General features: G+C 40.1%; 1 protein-coding gene across 1 annotated transcript in view; it reads right to left on the bottom strand.

Annotated features, from left to right (window-relative positions):
• Nucleotides 1-4,547: 4,547 nt before the first annotated feature.
• The window catches only part of LOC117526658 (multidrug and toxin extrusion protein 1-like), a 55,161-nt gene continuing 45,169 nt past the window's right edge, over nucleotides 4,548-14,539 (bottom strand). The window contains exons 11-16 of the mRNA XM_034188712.1: nucleotides 13,097-13,172; nucleotides 10,852-10,921; nucleotides 10,642-10,774; nucleotides 10,464-10,558; nucleotides 4,893-4,955; nucleotides 4,548-4,778 (exon numbers count right to left, since the gene is read on the bottom strand). Coding sequence (XP_034044603.1) covers nucleotides 4,548-4,778; nucleotides 4,893-4,955; nucleotides 10,464-10,558; nucleotides 10,642-10,774; nucleotides 10,852-10,921; nucleotides 13,097-13,172 — 668 coding nt within the window. The remainder of the gene's footprint in view (nucleotides 4,779-4,892; nucleotides 4,956-10,463; nucleotides 10,559-10,641; nucleotides 10,775-10,851; nucleotides 10,922-13,096; nucleotides 13,173-14,539) is intronic.

The raw sequence follows: 14,539 nt of genomic DNA, 5'->3' as shown, positions 1-14,539 counted from the left end.
CCAATGAAAGTGCAACAAACTCACTCACTCACTCACCTGCTTATTCCAATTAAGGGTCATGGGGGGCTGGAGCTTATCCCAGCAGTCATAGGGCATGAGACAGGGTGCACCCTGGACAGCATGCTTCCCCCCGCCCTTTGCCGATTAACCCAATCCTGTGCATGTTTTCTTTTGTACTACATTGCATTTACTTTCTAAACTGCACATACGGCAGTAAATATAAACAAAATATATTCCTGTTTTATTGGAACTTTATTTGTAATAACAAAATATTTACAAAACAAGCATGAAAAATTGACATTACTGTTGAATTTGGCACATAAAATGTAGTATCAATGAGACTTTTCAAATATGATATATATATATATATATATATATCATATATATATATATATATATATATATATATATATATATATATATATATATATATATTATATATATATATATATCAACAATACAAAAATATACACCTGGCTTAAGGAAGCCATATAGGAGCAGAGAGAGGGCTCCAGTGAGGAAGAGCTCATGCTCCAACCACCATCCAAAATGCATGTGGACTTTGTACCAAAGGATACTGGAATGAGTTATCGAAAATAGTCAAACTCGCTGGTCCAGTAGTAAGACCCTTCTGTTAACTGTATTTATTTAATGTTTTTCTACAGTGGAGTCAATGTTTTATTTTTATTGTTCACTGTTGATTCTCTCTTTTCATTTAAAAATATTGTGAGAGAAAAACGTTGATTTAAAAAGAGGTTTTGAAGATGTTCAGATCCACATTGGTTGAATGGTTGCCTCTCACCCTGTGACTGCAGGGAAAGGCTCCAGGCCACCGTGACCCTTGACTGAAGTAACAGGGAGACAAAATGAATGAATGAATGTCTACATAAGTGCTGATGCCATGATGGTCCATTGGGTGTTGAGACCCCAAAGTTTTCTGCTGAATTCCAAAGCTTTAGAGGCTTGAATTGTTCCATCTCCCCAAATCATTTGCCTCATACATGTCATATCAGTGCAGGTTTGCCTGTTGTGCAGCCCTGCTATAGCAAATGATTTCAATATCATATTTCAAATTGCGTTATCAGTTATGCAAAAATAAAAAAGAAAATATATCTAATTTATTCATTTTTTGAATGGGCTCAGATATAATTACAAAGAATTTGAAGCATATTTAAAACATTTCATTTTAGGAAATGAGTGATCCAACAACACTGAACAAACCCCAAGATCGAGAACACCCCTGCCCCCCCCGATCCCCTGCCTTTTTAAACATTTTTCTTTATTTGCCTCTCACATGCCTGGAACAGCTCCTTACCATCTAACCATGTCATTTAGGTCCTTCAGACTTTTTTCAGTAAAATTGTTCTTGGGAGCATGAGCATGACTAAAACCTTTCAGACCCCCTGCCTTTTTAAGCATTTTCCGTATTTTGCCCTTGCAGCTTCTGGAGGGTATCTGCCTTTTCTTTTTTTTTTTTCAGCTGACACCCCCCCCCCCCCATTACAGCCATCTTAACCCCCTGCCACTTTAAGCATTTTTTTTTTTTATGTAGATGTAAATTAATATTCAAAGTTTTCGGCTACTTGACAGTAGAGCTGTACAATATGGCCAAATTATCGTATCTCAATATTGTCATGTAAATTGTCATGTAAATGTCACTTATACAACCCCTGGCAAAAATTATGGAATCACCGGCCTCAGAGGATGTTCATTCAGTTGTTTAATTTTGTAGAAAAAAAGCAGATCACAGACATGACACAAAACTAAAGTCATTTCAAATGGCAACTTTCTGGCTTTAAGAAACACTATAAGAAATCAAGAAAAAAAAGATTGTGGCAGTCAGTAACGGTTACTTTTTTAGACCAAGTTATATCCCGGTTATATCAGATGGTGGTCAAATCAACTTTTTGGCTTTTTTTTTTTTCTACAAATTAAGTTTAAAAACAGCAACAACAACAAAACATTACAAGACAGCTCTGCGGTTGGATGCATGAAGCTCTTCAGCAGCAGGAGGTGGTTGTGAGATGTTAAAGCTTGTTACTCCACTACACGATGTAGGACGCGCGATTAACCTGATACTCGGTCCAAAAAATTCTCGGACGAATGAAAAATCATCTGAAAAATGGCCAAAACACGCACAGTGTAAAGCCAACATTTATGTGTCATGATAAGGCTTTTCAGAACTGACTAATTGTTAACCTTGTCCTTTGTTTTATCTGTTTTCATTGTTTATTATTGCATTTTAACCTGTGAAGTGCTTTGCGACTTATGTCTGTGAAAGGCACTATATAAATAAATTTACTTACTTACTTACTAATATTGAGTGCACGTTTTACAACATCATAAAAGTTTTAAAACATGCACACATCATCAAACGTGTGCACGGCATTAATAAAACATGCGCACATTCTCTCCACATGCAAAACATTTTGCGATGACACTTCCAGCTCCGTAAAAATGCCTGTTTTTACAAATAAAATGGAATATTTTACAAAAGCACATTTATCTTTAAACCAACACACGACACACGTCACATTAACGTGTTGGTTTACATGATGAATGACTGAACCAATCAGTGTTTAGCAGAGGCACGTTTACCCAGAATGCTTTGCGGTCTGTGTTTGTTACAAAACCTCAGAATTAGTGCCTTATTCAACATTAAAAGATATATGTTATATTTTAACTTTGTACAAATGACAGAATTGACATTAATGGAGTTATTCTATCAGTATTTTCATAAAACCATAAGTTAGTATGACTTTATTTTTCAAGACCTCCGCCTGACCGGTGGTGTAATTGATAAAAAGCTGTCCTTATGGCTGCTCTCTGGATGCCTCTGTGTTGGGAATATGGCAATAAACAAGTATTTCCAGCAGGGGCAGAATGTTGAAAGAAAATGTTTATGATTAGTAGTAGAAAGCTGAATTTGTTCTCAGGATTTGTCTGTGCTGTATTCTACAGAGAGCAGCAGTCAAACATTCTGGCTCATTCTTTGGGTCTTTTGATGCTTTCAAAAGCCATTGTTTAAAATTAATTTCAGCTTTTTAGTAATTGCAAATGTACCAGAGACAACACTGGAATTTATTGATTATCTGTAATTTTAATACATTTTTGGGTGGTTTATCTGTTTATTTTTATCAAAGATAACTTTTCAGTTATCTTATCATCTGTTATTGAAGTTAATTTTTTGGTTATCTGTGCCCACCACTGCACACAATGTCCCAACTTTATTGGAATTGGGGTTGTACTATGTGTTAAGTGGCCTTTAGAAAAGTCAGGGTTTGTTACATGAACATTTCCAAAGATGGTACTTTTTGGTAAGTCTGTGTGGAGAAAATTTACGTGTCATATTAAAGGAGGATAATTTTATAAATTTAAATATAGAGAAGCCTGAATTACTTTTGTGTTCAAAATTGCACAAACAAGTTAAAATATGTAAAAGTCCAAGTCATTGAAAATGAGGACCAGAGTTTGTTGGGGAGTCACCTGCAGTGGACTGGTGTCCCACAGAGGGAGAGTCGAACAGACTTATTCTACATGACTAAGAAATGACCGGTTGTGGTGCCAGTAACATTAAAGATGTATGACATTTCAAATTTTCAAATTTGATTGAAGAGAAATATTTATCTGAGAATTTCAAGGTGAATATTGTCTTTTCCTTCAAACGCTGTGGTGCAGATGAACCACAGGAGGAAGCGTGTATGTGCGTGTGTGAGATTACCTGTGACCTGACCCCTGATTTTGAGATTACCTGTGACATGACCCACTTGCTTGATGCGCGTACACGGGGTATGCATGCTAACATCCGTTTGATGTTTTGTAAGTCCTTTCATCAGTGTTATCCGGTTACAAAGAGATTTTAGATTTTGAAGTGTTTATTTCTCACTAACGTTTACAAAATACAAGCTACAGATTTATACAGAAATAAGCTGTTTTGGAGCATTTTCCTTTATCTTTGTTTGTTTTGTTCGATCCAGCAGCCAGCTGAGGTCATGCTGCTTTTCTTTGCTCAGACTAGTAGTTGCTGTGTCCTCCCCAGCACCCCTCATGCAGCTTGATGGAAGCCCCCCATGACCTGAGGTCGCTATTAAATGTAGGTCATGGTGCCTGATCGCTTCAGTCTGTACCCTTCAAGGGTCAAAATTCTAAATTGTTTCCAGACAGCATACATTTTTCATCATATTGGCATATTTCATCATATTGGCAATATCATATTATAAATCTCTTACATATTTAAATTGTAAGGAACAAAATTATAATGGTGTAATTCTTTTTTGGACTTAAATCTTTAAAAACCCAAAGGCCATGCAGCTTTAGAAGGGCCTGGCAAGCATGTGAGAAATTAAAAAAGCCATTTTCTGTTAAAACTTAGTTTGTCTCCATGCATACACAGAATTGTGAACAATTTCAAACATCATTTTCATTCTCAGTCACCCAGAAGTAGTAAAGTTTGACTACATGGATTTCAGAAGCATTGTGGCTGTGGACCATTGTAACATTACAGATGGAAATGAAACTTTTCAAGAATTCCGTCTGACTTTGTGCAGTTATTTGAAGAGTTTCATGACAAAAGTATTGGTTAAGATTCCAGCAACAAGGATAAAGACCATCAGCAGGACTGTCAACGAACGTTGCAAAACCAACTGTCTCCCTGACAGAACCTCTCCCACTGTGTTGGTCATGGATTTATTCTGGACTGGACTTTGCATCTCATGGCGGTTGTCATTCTCCTCACCATTTGCCACAGTAGTTGGAGGAGTCATGAGAAGAGCTTCACCCTGGATTGGATCTACAGGTTTAAGGGAGTGTGTCACATTAACACGGAGCTGTCTGACAGCAGTAGGCTGTGTAACTATAGGAAATACACAAAGTGATCCTGATGACTTGGTTACCTGCATTTCCCAGCTGGGCTGTCCAGTTTGTTCTGTGGTTTGGATTCCAGCTCTCACAAGAGCCTGATCAGAGACATTTAGGAAACATTGAGAGCACATTTCAAATTAAACATACATCAAAGACCAAGTACAAATTCTTAACGAAATATTGATTTTACACTTTGATAACTCCATTACAATTACAATCAGAGCAAATTTTTAATGGCGAGTTAAAATATATTCAGAGTTTGCCATCATTGAAATTCTATTACCATAGAATTGCACATTTGCAAAACTAACTTTGAATTTATTCAAAAAACCTCTTTGAACTCATGTGGGGCCAAGTGGTATACCCCCGTCACACATAGCCAGAATCACGTAGAATGGTGCCAGAATGATGAATCGGCACACATCCGAAAAGTGTCAGATTTCAGTCCCAAAACGTTCTGACAGCCATCTGTGGAAGTCCACACAGTTGGTCAAAATTGACCGGCAGCCCCGAGTGTGATGCATATGTTTAAAACCCTCCGGGCACCGTCAAGATGGGACACCTATCCGACGGTGGTCCATGTGCAATCTGCAATCTGAGGACCATCTGACCACGATTTACATATTCCAATGGTAGAAAAACAGGATCTGAAATGATGTTCATGTGCCACTGCGTCGGATTATGGCAATATTTGCCATGTCGGTTGGGCTCCTGCACATTCTTGCTATGTGTGACGGGGCTGTAACATTAAAGTGTTTAAGGTTGTACGAGATCTGTCCATAAAGTATTGTACCTTTTTTTTTTTTTAAACTTTATGGATTTGATTCATATGTTTTCACGTCAGACAAGCTTGAACCCTTGTGTGCATGCATGAGTGCGTGAGTTTTTCCATGCCTGTCAGTGACGTCATTCACCTGTGAGCACGCCTTGTGGAAGGAGTGGTCCCGCCCCGTTGTTGGATTTTCATTGTGTGGAAATGGCGGAATGATTTGGGTTTTTTTTCCCATCAGAATTTTTTCAGAAGCTGTTAGAAACTGGCACCTGGAAACTATTCGAAAAATGTATCTGGCTTTGCGGAGGCTTCGCGCGTCACGACAGATTGGCTTTGGAAGCGAGACAAAGGAACACCTCCGTTTCGGCGTGCCAGAGGACAAGTTTGGACATGTCTATCTCGGCTTTCAATGCTTACAGTCCAGTAAGTATCAGTGAAATTGTGGAGAGCTGGACATGTCCAAACTTGTCCTCTGGCATGCCGAAACGGAGGTGTTCCTTTGTCTTGCTTCCAAAGCCAATCGGTCGTGACGCGCGAAGCCTCCGCGCGGCTTTCAATTTTAATTTTCAATTTATTAATTTATATAGCGCCAAATCACGACATAGTCGCCCCAAGGCGCTTCACATAATTCACAACAACACAAATTACTCTAAATTCAAAATTAAAAGCACGAAAAGCACAGTTAAAAGATAAAACACAGTAGAATAAAAAGAAATTACAAAGCAAACACAAACAGATTAAAAAATTAATAATAAGACAGTCTAAAAAAGTGGGTCTTCAGTCTTGATTTAAAAATCTCCACCGTGTCAGACTGCCGACAGCAGGTAGATCATTACAAAGAGCCAGACCACGGTAGGAGAAGGCTCTATACCCCACAGACTTTTTGTTCATCCTCGGAACACGCAGAAGCCCTGCGCCCTGCGAACGCAAAGGCCTCGCAGGTACGTAGGGCTTAACCAAGTCCGCCAAGTAGGAGGGCGCCAGTCCATGAACAATTTTAGAAACCAACAATAAAACTTTAAAATCCAATCTGGCAGAAACCGGTAGCCAATGAAGGGATGCCAGAATGGGAGTAATGTGGTCAAACCTTCTACATTGTGTCAAAATTCTGGCAGCAGCATTCTGCACCAACTGAAGTCCTCGAATGCTAGACTGCGTCAGGCCAGAGAATAAAGCATTACAATAATCCAATCTAGAAGAGACAAATGCGTGAATCAGAGTCTCAGCATCAGCCATAGACAGGATGGGGCGAATCTTTGCTATATTTCTCAGATGAAAGAAAGCAGTCCTCGTAATGTCCCTAATGTGGAGGTCAAAGGACAACATAGGATCAAAGATTACCCCAAGGTTCCTCACTTTGTCAGTATGATGTATAACACATGAACCTAGGCTAAGCGCCAGCTGATCAAATTGGTGCCGATGTCTTGCTGGGCCAAGAACCATCATTTCAGTCTTATCAGAGTTCAATAGTAGAAAGTTGCTAGACATCCAACTTCTCACTGCTGCAAGACAGTCCTGTAAAGATTTTATGTGGACAGGATTTCCAGCAGCTATCGGCATATACAACTGAGTATCATCAGCATAACAATGAAAAGCAACCCCGAAACGCCACAAAATGTTCCCAAGGGGTGCCATATACAGGGAAAAAAGCAAGGGACTCAGAACGGATCCCTGCGGAACCCCGAACTTCATGCCCTTAAAGTCAGAGGTAGTGTCATTGCACAAAACACAATGGGAATGACCAGACAGATAAGACGTCAGCCACTCAAGAGCAGTTCCAGTAATCCCGAAACAGTTTTCTAGCCTATCAAGTAGAATATGATGATCAACTGTGTCAAATGCAGCACTGAGATCCAACAACACCAATGCTGTAGTAGTATCCGAGTCCATTGCTCGCAGAAGATCATTAACTACTTTAATAAGTGCTGTTTCTGTGGAGTGATGTCTTCTAAAAGCAGACTGCAGTGGCTCAAAAAGGTCATTCTCAGTACGATAGGCCACAAGCTGCCGTGAAACCAGCTTTTCCAGAATTTTAGAGCAGAATGATAGATTTGATATCGGCCTATAATTTTTCAATTCACCAGGATCAAGATTAGATTTCTTGAGTAGTGGTTTAACCACTGCAGATTTAAAACAATTTGGAACAGATCCAGAGTTTAAAGAAAGGTTAACAATTTCCAGCACAGTCGGCCCAAGAATGGGCCAGAGATCCTTAAACAATTTTGTTGGTATAGGATCAAATAAACAAGTTGTGCTTCTAGTAGACATCACGAGTTTCGTCAGCACACCTTGTGAGATACTGTTAAATTCCGTGAATCTAGGTAGCACCTCAGTAGTAGTCCCCAGCTCAGTAGCTGGATACAATGATTCAACCAAAGTATGCTGAGATGTGCTCAACCTAATATCTTCTATTTTCTTTTCAAAATAGTCCAGAAAGTCCTGTATCTGAAAAAGGAGAACGACCAACAGGTGGCTGTCCATGAATAAGAAATGCCACCGTATCAAACAAGAACTTTGAGTTATGCTTGTTTTTGTTGATCAATTCAGAATAATACGCCTGCTTCGTAGCCAATAAAGCATGCTTATAATCTAAAATAGCTTCACACCACGCAAGGTGAAACACCTCTAGTTTGGAACTACGCCATTTCCGTTCCAGCCCTCTAGCCTTCTTCCTAAGGTCACGCAAATAACTGTTGAACCAGGGTGTCTGTGCTTTGGGAAGGCATGGCTTTAATAGAGGAGGCGCAATCTTATCAAGTGTGGATTTTAGCACTAAATTCAGACAATCTGCAAGACTGTCTACTGACTGAAATTTCATCAAGCTTGAAGTTACGATTTCAGGTAGTCTTGCTTCGAGTTCAGTCAAAGTTGAAGGTTTAATTTGTCGCCGCAATGATAGGCAAGGTTGTTGCTCCACTAAACGCAGCAGCGTAATTGTAAACCTAACAAGCGAGTGGTCAGAGACTGCGGATGCAAGAGGCAGGATGTCGATATTCGTGACAGCAAGGCCATGTGCAAGAACCAAATCCAGAGTATTACCACTGATATGCGTTGAACCATGAATGAACTGCCGAAATGCTAGTGCATCCATGATTTCCATAAATGATTTACCAAGGGGATCAGAGAGCTAATAATCACCAATAATCAAAATGTTGTCAACACTAGTTGAAAGACTAGAGATGAACATGCCAAATTCATCTAAAAAATCAGAATATGGGCCAGGAGGCCTGTAGACAGTGACAATATAACATAGCTGATTTCCAGTTTTATGACCTTGAGAGTACTTAGCATCATGGGCATAACAGAGAATCAGATGCTCAAATGAATTATATTTCTGACCCCCAACAGTTACTAAAGTAAACCTGGATTTATAAATAAAAGCAACACCCCCGCCTTCTTCACATCACGTGAAACGTGACTAAAAGTGTACTCCGGTGGGCAGGCCTCATTCAGAGGAAGGACAGCTGTGGATTTAATCCAGGTTTCACATAATCCAAGCATATCCAGACGATGATCCACAATTAAGTCATTCACCAGCAATGACTTCAGAGACAATGATCTGATGTTAATGAGACCCAAACTAAGGATCTCGGTGGGATCAGCAGGTTTTAACGAGGTCATGCGGAAGTTCTGCTCCTCAGCAGCCAGTGACGCAGCGTGTTTCAATGGCCGGAGGAGCTCGGGTGAAATGCCGCGTCTGCGAGCCCGCAGACAACAGCACCGGCATAAAAACTCCACAGCCCGGCGAGAGGCAGCAGCGGGAAGCTGCGGCACAAATGTGCACAGCTTTAGTGGAGCCGGTCCGGTCATCAGTTCAGCAACAGGACGAATCCAGCAGCCTCTCGTGCGCAGCATGCGCTCCCACACCCAAAAATATTGTCCATCCCAGAGGAGGCGAGGATCAGACCCTCTAGTGAAGGCTGCCAGGTAAAACTTAAGTTTCACCAACACACCACTCCGCTTTCCGCGCCTTCTAAAGCGCCTCCTCCGGACAGGAACGCAAGGAAAACGGAGCAGGTGCAGCGGGACGTCCGCGAGCACAGGTGGCAGAGCAGGGCGGGGCCCTCCAAGCCCGGACCCAGACGATAGCAGCGGCTCATTAAGAGCATTAATGTCCAAGAGAGACTGGCGACCATACACAAGCAAGGCTGAAGTGTCCCGGCAGAACACACAGAGCAAAAACACAGCAACAAATAGCAAAAAACTCGACGAGTGACAGGGCTGACGGCATGCCAAACACACAGGTGCCATCTTGCCAAACCTTTCTCCTTTCCTTTCTATGACAAAATCTCTTGTTAAAAGTGAAATCTGCCGGAAAATGGCTGATGTCCAGCTCTTGTGATAACCAGAGAAAGAGCACACGACGGTCTCGTATCCACAGAGCCATCCGTTTAGAAATGGTCCGGTGGCTTGTGCCGTGTCGTCGGAGCTCGGAGCGTGGCGCGCTGAGTGTCCTTAAAGGGGTCCTTAAAGCTGTACTAACAGACCTTATTCTCTGTGAAGCCCGTAAAATTTTCACCAAAAGCCAGATACATTTTTCAAATAGTTTCCAGGTGCCAGTCTCTAACAGCTTCTGAAAAAATTCTGATGGAAAAAAACCCCAAATCATTCCACCATTTCCAGACAATGAAAATCCGACAACGGGGCGGGACCACTCCTTCCACAAGGCGTGCTCACAGGCGAATGACGTCACCGACAGGCGTGGAAAAACTCACACATGCGCACAAGGGTTCAAGCTTGTCTGATGTGAAAACATATGAATCAAATCCATATAGTTAAAAAAAAAATAAAAAGGTACGATACTTTATGGACAGACCTCATATATACACACCTTTTCAGCAGCTTTCTGCCAATTAAGTCTGTACACAAATATGATTAAAAAAGATGCCTGCAGGGTCAAACAAACAGCCAATCCGATCCACAGACCTAATCCAGAGAAGAGAAAAGAATGTCACGACTGCTTTAAATGTTAGTTGAAACGTGTCAGAGAAGACAAAGCATGTTCTCACCTGAAATGCCTAAATTTGCTGCAAACATCAGTGACATGCCGATAGGGATACCGATGAAGTAGTATCCCACAAGATTACACGTGGCACCAATTATTGGTTTTCCTATCCCCTTGACAACACCTCCCATGACTCCCTGTGGACATCAAACACATCCATCCACCTTCCATCTCTGTCAATAACACATCTGGGATACTGTCAACTGATTCTCACCACAAAAGCATCTGGCACATGGACGAAACCATATATAAGCATCACCTCAGCAACCTTCTGTATGATGTCACTGAAAAAAAAAAAATCACGTTGGACACAAAGGTATATTATAAGAAAGACAGTGACAGGTGTGGATTTTCAGTTCATCATTAAGGTGACATCATCTAGTCTCAAAGCATCTATTACCATCTGATCAACCTAGCACGTGTCAATGAAAATGAAGAGAGATTTTATGTCATGCAAAACATTTTAGTCTTGTCGTTTTTCGTTAATATCGTCTAAAACCAATGAAGACAAGACAGCGTCAGTGTCTTTGTCCCTAACCCTAACACTGTCATTACCTCAGTGTGTATTTTAGTCTGAGTTTGCCCCTGTGTTTTTGCCTGTTCTTTTACATTGGTTACATTTTGGTCTGTTGTTGTTCATCTCACATTTGTAAGTATTTTAAAAACTGTTTGTGACCTCTTGTTGTTGCTGTATTTTATGGAGTTAAAATTGTCTCATTAATATTTGTAAATGCACACAGGGTGTCTACAAATAATCATTGATTTGCAAATGTGTTCAGATATCCACAAATGCAAATTTCATATTTGTAACTTGTAAATTGGTCTTTGCAAATAATGTTGTATTTGCAAATATAAAACTTAATTTGTAAAAAAAAAAAAAAAAAAAATGACATTTGTAAAACTGGAAATTGTATTTGTGAACTGAGTTTCAGCATTTGTGGATCACCAATTACACGCATTCATCGCTTTCCTCTGTGACATCATTTTGAGACATTCTTTTCGTGAAATCCACACAGATCCACCAACAAATGCCGTCTGATTCGCAAATACACACTCACGCACACTGGATAACCACTAGATGGCAGTGTGGTTCCATTCATTGATGTGGCAAGCTGAAACTATATGCTCCCGGGTGACTCTTTAATCATGATCGTTACTTTTTTAAAATGCTTATCGCAAAGCGTTCTTTTTTTACGACATCATGCAAGTTTTATAAGTCCGCGGACACTGATCTGTGTAGATACAAATCAGTTTCCTCGGATCCGCAGAGTTTCAAGAATAAATGCCACTCAAAGCCTGGCTGTTGCGACAGTTGTCGTAAAGCGGGACTGGCTGGTTACTGCGGTGACACTGTGTGGTTCCTGTGCGAAGCTTAGCTAAATGTAGCATGTGTACATCGCAAACTTTTACAACTTTCAAGTTTTTAAAAGAAGAATTTTGCAGCATGTCTGTGTCACGGAGCATGCACAGGCGCAATGCTGTTTAATACACTTATTTGAACCACTGCGTTAAAGAGTACAACACTGACACCCCCGCCCCCTCCCCATGATGAAATCCACAGACACAAATTTTAAACAATAATTGACCTTGCAGACAATATCACCACATAGATACCCATCCATCAGACGCCTCCATTATGGTAATGTGAAATGATTTATTCTGAAATGTTGGTCTTCTCTCATCCGGGAGCATATAGTTTCAGCTTGCCACATCAATAAATGGAACCACACTGCCATCTAGTGGATATCCAGTGTGCGTGAGTGTGTATTTGCGAATCAGTAGGCATTTGTTTGTGGATCTGTGTGGATTTCGCGAAAAGAATGTCTCAAAATGACGTTGCAGAGGAAAGCAATGAATGCGTGTAATTGGTGATCCACAAATGCTGAAACTCAATTCACAAATACAATTTCCAGTTTTACAAATGTAATTTTTTTTTTTACAAATTAAGTTTTATATTTGCAAATACAACATTATTTGCAAAGACCAATTTACAAGTTACAAATATGAAATTTGCATTTGTGGATATCTGAACACATTTGCAAATCAATGATTATTTGTAGATCACCCTGCGTGCATTTACAAATATTAATGAGACAATTTTAACCCCATAGTATTTAGTTTTATTTGTGTGGGTTTATTCTTGGTATACTTGGATTCCTTTGACATGTTTTGTTTGGACCCTTTACTCTCTCCCTGTATGGACTGTTTGGTAATTTTTGGTAGAACATTAAATCACCTTGTTTAAATTACCATCTGCCTCCTTGCTGCCTGCATCTTGGGTTCAATTTTGACTTTGCTAAAACTGCAACATAAAGATACACAATCTAACAGCAGCACAACAAAGTGAAGGCTCATTGCTGTCTTCTGCCCCAAACCGTGAGACACTGTCATGGTTTTGAGACATATCATACAAAATCAGGCACTGCAAAAAGAGTTTTTGTGTTTACATATATACTCACTCCTCTGAAGTGAAAATGTATCCAACCACATTTCTACTGGTGATCAGAATCGCTCCAAATACACATGCTATTATGGCTGCATGAGAGGGAAAAAACATGTAAAGGTTTATCATAAAACTATTAAATATTTTAAAATGGTTGTATTAAAAAAGGGAAAGCAACAAGCAACAAAATAGCAGTGTATACATAACAAATAAAATGACAGAGTTTTCACAATTAGAAATTAGAAGCACTGAAGAAGAAGAAAGAAATTAGAAGACTGCAAACCTCCGCCAAGGCCATAGGGTCACTGACCCTAAAGAGATTCCCTCCTTGGCACAGTGATCTATTCAACAATTCAGTGTTACAATCAAAACTATGATACATACACTTTTCTTTCCTGTATATTTGACATCACTGACCATGAAAACATACCACTAGAACTTGGAATCACTTTTATGTCTTTATTAGTTCAAAAGTTATTGTATAAAAACGATTTTTCGGTAATGGCGGTTTTCTTCTGGATCTAGCTCCATAACATTTGAAGCTACATCAAATCAAATCAAATCAAATCAATTTTATTTATATAGCGCCAAATCACAACAAACAGTTGCCCCAAGGCGCTTTATATTGTAAGGCAAAAGCCATACAATAATTACAGAAAAACCCCAACGGTGAAAATGACCCCCTGTGAGCAAGCACTTGGCGACAGTGGGAAGAAAAAACTCCCTTTTAACAGGAAGAAATCTCCAGCAGAACCAGGCTCAGGGAGGGGCAGTCTTCTGCTGGGACTGGTTGGGGCTGAGGGGAGAGAATCAGGAAAAGACATGCTGTGGAAGAGAGCAGAGATCAATCTAATGATTAAATGCAGCGTGGTGCATACAGAGCAAAAAGAGAAAGAAACACTCAGTGCATCATGGGAACCCCCCAGCAGTCTAAGTCTATAGCAGCATAACTAAGGGATGGTTCAATCTGAAAATCTGATGACACCTTACTGAATCAGTACAGATACAGCTACAATTTGGTGTTAGTTGTGCATCTCTAGCTTCATTTGTCACCTCACACTGACACATTTTCTATTTTCCCTATATGTTTGCATATTCTGGACTTACGCATAGACAGAGGTGGGCCTGGATGGGCCTGAGCCCACCCACTTGTCAGCCAGGCCTGCCCCATCCAATGAGAAGGCTGAGTTGACACTCGACAGTCACCTGTTGTTGCCTCATTGTATTCCTATGATATGGTATTGCATTAGCACTGAGCAACAATTAATAAATTTTGTCAAAAAAATCTGGTTCATCTTCTGTGATTTTTATTAATTCATTTTCAGAGTACAGTGGTCCCTCGCTATAATGCGGTTCACCTTTTGCGGCCTCGCAGTTTCGTGGATTTTTTTAGAGCAATTTTGCATGCTTTTTTTTTTAATGGCGCATTGTGTTCTGTGTCCTTATCAGGCGGGCTGGT

The sequence above is a fragment of the Thalassophryne amazonica genome, chromosome 15, assembly GCF_902500255.1.
Source record: "Thalassophryne amazonica chromosome 15, fThaAma1.1, whole genome shotgun sequence".
Taxonomy (NCBI): domain Eukaryota; kingdom Metazoa; phylum Chordata; class Actinopteri; order Batrachoidiformes; family Batrachoididae; genus Thalassophryne; species Thalassophryne amazonica.
This window is presented reverse-complemented; position numbering and strand designations above follow the sequence as displayed.